Genomic DNA, 9,769 nt, shown 5'->3' with positions numbered 1-9,769 from the left:
GACTTTTTTAGTTCTCTTTGTCATGCATCGGTAATTCATGTGACTTGCACTGTTTCTTCTTCAAATTAGTGTATAATCAGCTTACAAATAAACATTTTCCTCTCCAGCCGACAAAAGCCCGCAGAAATCTCATGTTTCCAATAGTTCTAATCATACAATGAAAACAGTCATGGTTTGCTTCTTTCCTTCGTTTAATTAAAAGTGCGTGTAAGACTATTTAAGTAAGTGCGTAAGTCAGTACCGAAATGCATGGAAATCATGATTATCATTTACTTTATCGCTGGTAGCGCCCGTGGGCAATATGAAGCGAACCCTGTGTTCCGATTGCTTACTCCGCGAGAGGGCGAGATGGGCTCATGTTGCCCGCGCGGGATTGCCCGTCTTGATCCCGCGCTAGAAAGACAGGGGCGGCAGAAAACAGACAAAACAAAGAAAACATATACGACTCTCGTAGATTCGTTGTGCTACAAACACGGTTAGCTTTCTTTCCCCGCTCTTGAAATAAGCCCAGGCGTATTCGGTCACGATGGCTGGATATACGCCTCGTCATTTTTATATTTTTTTTCCCTATTTCATGGGCCGAGACGAAGTCATAACATCAAACATTGATGATATGAGATTTTTCGCTCAGGTTTCCTATCAGTAGCAGGTTGCTTGTAAACATCTGAAAAGATCACTCTAGCCCTAAAACTAAATAAAAAAGTCTTTCTTTCTGTGTATGTCTGTTAGAATACAATTATACTCTATGCCTTTAAAGAAGTCGAAAACATCACTTCATTTCCAAACATACAAACAAACCGAAAAAAAATCATTTTCTTACTAAAACATTTTAACCCGAACAGCGAAGAAAATCCACGAAATCCGGAAATAACTAGAACCATTTACCATTGTAACTGAACAAAATACACATCGAAAATTAGATACCTTTTTATCGAACCAAAACGAAAGGAGTTTTTCAATTCAAAGTGATCGAAGCTCCCTCCAAAAAAACGTATAACAACACATTATTCATGCAATAAAAAATCGGTCGAGGGGCGTATTCAGTCAAATTTTAATAAAATCTCGCGGATGTGTCAAACAGCAACAGAGGTATGTGCAAGGGTGGGCTTTCATACTTTTTGGCACCTTGTTCTAAACTGAATCACAACCGATCACAGCTGTTCATGCATTCCAGCAATTGATTTGAGACCTCAAAAAGCTTCATCTGCACACTTTTCGGTTGCAAATATTTCTGGACGTGATAGAGATTTTTTTTGTTTTTTAAATAATATATGGTGTTTTGTGCTACGATAATCTTTCATACTCTAAGCAACACTTTATTTACAATATCAAAAAGGAATGAGGTGACGATAACGGTTCCGCTGTACTCTTGAGACGAGGTCCCACTGAACAAAAATGTATTCAGTTGTTGCAATATTTTTGTTTAAATATTTATCAATTCAAAAACATATACCAAATTCTCTTTTAGAACTGGATGAATAATGCACTTTACAAGTACTTCCTTGCTCTAAAGGAAAGCTTGCAAGCTAGTGATTAGAATGTAATCACTAGCTAGTAATAGAAGAGGAGTACTAGAAGTCCTTTAAAGGGCGTTTCACGGGCATGGAAAGTTCCTTTTTCAGAATTGAAGAATTTCGTTGTCTTTAGACATTTAAAGTATCTTTAATATAGGCGGTATTTCTTTCAATAATTATATTCTGATACAGAACAAGTCCCTCATCTTTCTTATTCTGTATGTTTTCCAGATTCATTTTTGAGTGCAATCAGGAATGCTATTGCGATAATAAACAGCGCTATAGTAACAGAGGAGTGAAGAAACGACTGAGGTTTGGCTCGGTTTGTGTAAGACTCTCTCGCCCTTCCACTCCTGCGCCTCCATGATCGCACCGTCTCCTATGCCGTTCTGTGTCATCAATTGAATGCCTGGATAGGCTACTTTTCGGAATGAAGTCCAACTCCCACAGAGTATTACTATCTTTCAATTTCCTGCTCAGGCAACTACCTCAATTATAGCAACGACAGTCAAATGTCTTCTCTTCATTGACCCAGGAATATTAAATTATTTTCATCGGGAACGTGAAAATTCTGAGCACGCTTCCGCTGGCTGTGGTTATCGCTAAATTCCTCAACTATTTTGCAATTGATGCCAGTTAATCCCTGGAGACACAAACAGCGATATCCTCTCTCTGAAACACCGGTTTGACAGGTAGCATTCAAGTGACAATGACTACTGGAGCAGCTTTTCTGTAAAAGAGTTGGTAAACAATTAAACAACTGAAAGAAACAACCAAAAAGAAGCGGACACGAAAAGAACAGGAAAGGAAAGGAAAAGGAAACAATAGACAATTTTTCCGACTTCTTGTTTTAAGTCATATTTCACAGACAGCTTCATGTAAAACGTTTCCTCTGGGGAGCTTTTTAATGAGATTAAAACATATGAAGTTTGAAGATGACAATCACTTTCAGTTGCGGGTTACTACGGGTTTGATATCTCCCTGACGGAAAAGTAGATAAGTAAGCTAAAAGCTAACCAGAATCAAACCAAAAAATCGCTCGCTATTTAAATTATACAAAAAGGTAACCAGTAGTATTTTAGTTAAAAAAAAAACTAACAAACAAAAGACCGGTACTACTAGTGATCTGCACCACAGTTTCGAAAAACGTTACCGTTGGATTATTCAATCATACAATTAACAAGCTATCGCGAAGCTAAGTTCTTGCAATTAAAAAGTTGAGTTGTTTTCATGATTTCGCTTATCTTATGTGGCTGAACATTAACAAAATATAATCAAATTCAAACCTTCAGAGCTCATTACTTTGGGAATCAAAGATAACCAAAGAAATGAAAAACAAGAGCGCAGGGCAGACATGACAAATATAGAGGGTATAAAAAAATAAAGTTCAATACAAGTCTCTCCTAGGCTTTTCCCTTTACATTTCACAGCCTGTTTAACTGAAAACAAGTGACATGTTTTGTCGGAGTGCTTGCTTACTAAAACAAATACCTCATCATGGTCTAATTTTGTTCCCCTCTGAAAATATTAACTTTATTGAACTAAACTCAATGGTAATTCGAGGAAGGTGCAACACAGGGGTCCACTTCACTTTAATAAAATATGGAGATCTTAACTTTCGATGTGTATTTTGATCAGTTACTATAGTAAATGATTCTAGTTATTTCCAGTTTCGTGGATTTTCTTCGCTGTTCGGGTTACAATGTTTTAGTAAGAAAATAAATTGGTTTCTCTTTGTTTGTATATTTGGAAATGACGTGATGTCTTCGACTCCTTTAAACGCATAGAGTATAATTTTATTCTAATTTTTAGAAGGTTTCAATTATATCTAACAGATAGACACAGAAAGATAGACTTCTTTATTTAATTTTAGGGCCAGGATGGTCCTTTCAGATACTTGAAGGCAATTGATTGGAGTTATTGATAGGAGCCCAGAGAGAAAAGTTTCACAATAACAATGTTTGCATGAACGTGAAATTAAAACTGTATGCATTAACTCAATGTTTACACAATATATCGTCGTATAGAGAAATTCTTAAAAGCAATGCATCCCAGGTAATAAAAATATCTCTCTCCAATTTCCGTTTTGACAGCAGGTTATTGTAGCAGATCATGCTGTCTGGTTACACGCCTGTGAATATTATTGTTAAAAGTAAAATAGTTCTCAAAGTATTGAGAGAAAACGCCCTAAAATACAATTCTTTACAGGCTGAAAATATGCTCCTGGCGTCTTCCTCCCATCGCAGGCCACCCAAGAATCTCCGTGGCAAGACCGCTGCAAATTGTTTTAGTAACAGTTCCACCTGCCCTCTTCTTCAAAGCCTCTAATGCCTAACTCTTTCATAAACGCAGAAACCCCACAGTGTATCACTGTAATCTAGAATTAGTTTAATTAACCAGATGTAAACAGCATTGGCACTCTGAGTCGTCAAATACCACGCCTAAGTAAGTAAACTCGTGAACCCTGTCAGTTGGTTTTCCATCAATATGAATATTAAAACAGTTTGCACTATTAAACCTGAGGCAGTCCCAATATACATGGTTTCGTCAGGTTCTCAAAAGATAGGCGTTTTTCGATCCACGGGCTAAACTGTGTACCTAAACTGAAACTATTTATATCTTAAACTTTGGTGTTCTTCTCATTTACTTCCCCACTGGAAGTAAAGCATATACAACAACAACCTGGACACAGCACTACCCGAATTTCTGTGTTTTCCCAACTTTGAACATACATTTTATTTCTCAGCATTATTAAAGATATAAGGTAAAATTTGCTAAAGGCTCCAGGAAGACGTTATTAGTTATCAAGAAAGCTTTCGAAGGACTAAATTTTTGAAAAGTTCACAATTTCATCAATATTTTAGAGTGTTAATTTTCAGCCTTGATGGGTCAACTCATTCTGCTAAACAATGCCAGAGAAGAGCCTTGGTGCTTAGAGTCACTAATAAACGAAAGAATCTCTCGTAGAGAAAGAAATATCATTCTTTGTTATTCCAGTCATAGAAACCAAAACTAAGAGGTGATAAAAGTAAACAGAAAAAAATGACGAATTGATGGAGAATAAATTACGTTTTTAAAGCATAAAAAAAATAATGAGGAGGAAAAAAGATACATCTGTCTCTGCTATTTACGTAAAATAAAAGGGGACTCTACCTTAACTTATAACCGATTTTTAAAGTTCAATCAACCCAATAGTTCCCAATACCAAAACTTCGATAAGCTATGCGCAGAAAAGATTTCGTTAATCACGAATCCATGCTGTGCAGCTAGACTGAAAGGGAAGATAAAAAAAAAAAAACAACAAATTTTCAAATCATCTGTTATCAATTATAACCACAAGGGGAAAAGCTTGTCTGAGACTTGTGCTGGAATCGTGTCTTTTCTTCCCTCTATATGAGTCATGTATTTCCAGCGCGAAATATGTTCTCTATTACTTTGTTTACCTTTGATACATGGAACAAATGGCTTCACAGGTTTGAAATTGATTATTTTGTGCTAACTATGCAAGATCGAAAAATCGACGACGAGAACTCAGCAGAACTCAATCAATCAACAGAAAGAAGCTTTACTGCAGCTTGTTAAAAAATTTTTTTATAGACAACCATAACAGTTAAAAATTTGATCAAATCCAGTCAGTAAGTAAGTTCTGTCCTAAATTATATTGCACGACCAATGAAAGCGGGGAAAATTGTTCATATCATACTCATGATACAATACAATAATAACGATCCGTTTGGAAGATGTCTCCAGCACAAAATGTTGAAAAACTGCGGAACATTTCTCTATAATGCTGAGTTTTAACATTGACCCGGAATAAAAAAAATTGTTCACATGAAATCTTCAGGGAAAAAAAAGACAAACACGAATTTGTAAAAAATCAGATTCTATTCACATCGAAAAAAGTTATTCGGAATTGGGGTAGTACTGCGAATTTCAGTTATCAAATTGTTTTGTTTTGTTTTGCTTTTTGTTTTTTTTTTATTACCCATGGTTTGGTAGGAGAATTGGCGCGTAAACTCTGGCAGAAAAAAAAAAGTCAAACTACCGCTGAAGGAAAATTTGTGTCAAAATACTGCTGGTCGGTTTGAATAAGATTTTTGTGGCGAGTGATTTTCTCTGATCTGTCTTAACTGCATACTAGCTTCGTGTGTGGTTTGCATACCCACAAAAATATCATCTCAAGTGATTGCTTCCCTAAAACTTTATTTGCTCCTTCAATATCCTTCCTCAGAGCCATGCCGCAATTTGGAGTTTACAGCGACCAGAAGGTACAAGGGCAAACGCCTTTCGAATCACGTCTTACGTATCGCTAACGTAGAGGACCAAGAAATATGCGAGATACAGTGCTTCATAGAAAACAACTGTTTCAGTTATAACATTATGACCAGAAGTGATAGTGGAAATCAAAGATGCGAATTAAATAGTGCTACACACGAAGGGCATGAAAGAGACCTGAAGACAGACACAGATTACGTATACCAGGCCGCCGAGGTATGAGGTCTTCTCTTTTGAAGATTAACGTTTATGATGACTTTCTACAACGAGCAAATTCTGAGCTTATGAGCTAAACTTAGAACATGATTTCTTCTGTTCCTTTCAATCTTTTGTCAACTAACCATTGTCAATCAATATCGTAAAGGACAAATTCTAAATCTAGAAACAAATCTAATGGATCGAATTCATCCTATTTCAAGGTTAAGAAAATTGCCCATAGAACAGAGATATATGTTTCGCCAGCGGTTTTAAGTATTAACGGATGGCAATGATGCATAATTGGGGCGTGGAGCCTCTTCTAAATTGTTTTAAAAGTTTTTATGCATTCACTCTAGAAAAAGACGATCTAAATCCCACTGGTTGTTAGATATAATTGAAGACATCGCAACCAATTAGTAAACACCCATAATTTTTTAAATTCTTTTTTATCTTCCCTTATACAGAGCAGATGCTCTAGTAGCCCTTGTAGTAATAATGCCACCTGTCAAACTGGATTTACAGAGAGAGGATATCGCTGTTTGTGCCCTAAGGGATTCACTGGAGTAAACTGCAGGGAAGGTGAGCATTCAGTTATAACCTCAGCCTGAGTCCAGGCATATTGTGTGTGAATTAGAGATCACTTGGAACATCTCATATGCGAAATTTTGCTAAGTATAATTGCAACTTATAGAAGATAAACCTTTCCCGATATGAAGTCTATTCCTTTCTAAGTTATGATTCGCTCTTTATTTGTTGTTATTCTGTAAAGATCTTGACGATATGTTGATAATTTCGGTTTTTTTTGCGATCGACTAAAAGATCAATCAGGAAGAAGTTCGGTTTGGTTCGTCGCGTGCAAGTAGAAATGTTTATCAAATCGAGAGCATAAAATTACTACGTAAAAGACATGAGCTTTTCCAGATTAAGTTGTCACATGCCTGTTTCAAATACATAACAGACTTGTATAACAAACATAACAATACATTTTTAAATGCTAGACGGCCAGGGAAACTTTTCTTGGGTGCTCGCCAAAGTAATCGCTGCAGTGTCTTCTCAATAGAGTGGTCCACTAAATATAGGTTCGTTCTAGTCGAATGCGAGATAAAAGTGGAGAAATTAGTCCGCCTATTTAAGGTTTCATTACATTCCTCTTCTCAGATGTGGACGAATGCTATTCTAGAGAACACGACTGTGATGTTCATGCTGATTGCATTAATACCGATGGTTCTTTCAAATGCATTTGTAAACATGGATACCAAGGAGAAGGAAAGAGCTGCCAAGGTTTGAGGCGTGGTTTTATGTAACACGAATGCCATCTTCGTGCATGGCCGAGTGGTTAGGGTGCTGGACTTTTAGTCTGTTCAGGTCCTCCACCCTGCAATTCATAAGAATTACTATGACGGTTACTAGTAGGAAGAGACAGTTGTAGAACAGCACCATTATTTTTTTTCAATAAAAGGGAATAAGCCTTTGAGGTTTCGAGACAAGCAACAAATGGATTACATTTTTTCTTTGATTTCTTGCCTAACTATATTTCGACGATTGTGAATGAGCCAAAAGTAATCATTGTGTCTTTTTTTTTTCTTTCAGCTTCAAATTTTTCATCAGCAAAGGAAATTTACGCGTCAAACTAGTATGTAGCTTCTAAGGCATTCATTATCATTTCATGAACAATTTTTAACACTATTTTTATTATTGTTGTTCCTAGTCTCAAAACCTAGACAACGCATACTCCTCCATTTTCATTCCTACACTTCCAATTTCTGTCTTGTGTTATTCAGTTATAAGAAGTAAATGCAAAAGAGCTCAAAATAGACAAAAACTTAAATTTCAGGTTTCGTCATATGAATGGCGTGATTCCAAGCTGACACAATCTTTTTGATTATTTAAGTTCCAGAGAAAACAAAGCCTTTATGCTGCGCGTTGGATCTGAAGAGATCCGCGCATTCTGCGTCCTAAACGATACCAGCTTAGGATCATGTGGCGGAGGGGGCTGGACACTAGTCATGAAAATTGACGGAAAAAAGGTGCTAATAATTATAATCATCAACGTCATTCACAAGATCACGGGAAAGTCTTCTATCACTTCAAATCTCACTTGCTCGAGTTCGGCGAACACGGAACTCGCTCTCAATCGATAACAGCCCCGATGTTCACCGCAGTTTCACACTCGTTACCACGTTCTACAACCTCTACCGTCCTTTTTTTCTCTTATATAAAACGTGCCATCACTTTAAAAAATTCTACTCGTCCTTTTTTTCTCTTATATAAAACGTGCCATCACTTTAAAAAATTTCATAAGAAAGAACTATGAATCAGAATCTTAGAACCCCATGCATGTTTCTTTGAAACAAGCAGTTACAAATATATTACATAAATCACATTCAGTTGCTCAAATCCATTTGACATATTTCTGTCTTTATCAATATTTTAACATTTTTTTTTTTTAACAGAAAACGTTTCACTTTGACTCTGCTCTTTGGACAAACAAAGAAGCATACAATTTAACCGGTGGAGAGACAGGATTTGACACTGAAGAGACTAAGTTACCAACATACTGGAACACACCTTTCCTAAAGATCTGTCTTGGTATGAGGATCCCTGGTGAAGATACTTTGCATTTCATCGCTGTAAACCAGTCCGCTGACTCGCTCCACTCACTGATTGCTGATCAGCAGTACCGACCCACCTCATTAGGCCGTGAAACATGGAAATCACTGCTTGGTTCCGAAGGGTCTTTGCAACTTAACTGCAACAAGGAAGGATTCAATGTGATGAAGGAAAGCAACTGCTCCAAAGCACGAATCGGTATTATTAGCAACAACGAAATCGACTGTTGGACGAGCGATTCCGGAGTCGGGTTTGGTATTGGTGGTTTCCTTAGTGTCAATGGTACGTGTGGTAACGTGGCGTATTATGAACCAGACAATGGAGAAAAAAGTATCAAAACTATGGGATACATTTTCATTCAGTGAAACAATTATTACGTCCATTTTAAAATCACTGGTGATCTTTGCAACCTAATTGGCTCTTACCAGTGCGATTTATTTATAAATCCCACCATTTTTTTTTTTTTTTGCTCTAGATCGAATAATTTTCTCAGTAAATGAGAAAATTGTACTAAAAAACATAACAACCAATCGCTTTTGAAGCTTGTTTAAAGTAACGAATCAAATTATAAGAAAATGAAAGACAACTTTTGCAACTCTTCACAAGAGTGGATCATCCTAAAAAAATTTGAGCAACCGAATTTTGCGATTTCAAAATTGTTCTAATAAAATGGTAATTAGACTTCGTGTCATGCAGTTTTGGTTTGGATCATGCTTGCGATATCAAATCAAACTCGCGCTGCGCGCTCCTTCGATTTTGAAATGACGCATAGGATTTCAGACCTAATAATACACATGCAAAAATGATAGTATGCACGTTGGCCAAGAACAGGTCAATTAATCCAAAACAGTAAATAAAGTTGAAAATGAAGGGCAAAAAGTTGAAGCTAACTCTATTGACAGTTAAGTCGCGGAAGTTCAATAAAAAAAAAAGTGGCGGACAGGTGAGGAATAAGTAACAACGTTTTAATTAAGAGTTTGAGGGAGGATGCAAAAAAAATACCCCACAAAGGTGTAACAACTAGCTAAAAGTCTGGCTTACGTAAACGGATTTGAAAGTATAAACCGGAGGCCCTTAATAAAATTCTCGCAGGATTTTATGCAACAGTTCGTAGGAAACACAGGTGAGATTACGACCATGATAGCTTTCGTGTAATGATTACTGCTGTTGAC

At 36.7% G+C, this 9,769-nt stretch overlaps 1 protein-coding gene across 1 annotated transcript; it reads left to right on the top strand.

Annotated features, from left to right (window-relative positions):
• The first annotated feature begins 258 nt into the window (after positions 1-258).
• Positions 259-8,962, top strand: LOC131781955 (uncharacterized). Its single transcript, XM_066170121.1, has 7 exons — positions 259-475; positions 5,746-6,005; positions 6,452-6,566; positions 7,146-7,268; positions 7,578-7,620; positions 7,879-8,014; positions 8,441-8,962. Exons 1-7 carry the CDS (start codon positions 259-261, stop codon positions 8,960-8,962), a joined length of 1,416 nt encoding a protein of 471 aa, XP_066026218.1.
• Positions 8,963-9,769: the final 807 nt, after the last annotated feature.

The sequence above is a fragment of the Pocillopora verrucosa genome, chromosome 7 (assembly GCF_036669915.1).
Source record: "Pocillopora verrucosa isolate sample1 chromosome 7, ASM3666991v2, whole genome shotgun sequence".
NCBI lineage: Eukaryota > Metazoa > Cnidaria > Anthozoa > Scleractinia > Pocilloporidae > Pocillopora > Pocillopora verrucosa.
The sequence above is the reverse complement of the archived record's forward strand: the minus strand, read 5'-3'. Positions and strand labels throughout refer to the sequence as shown.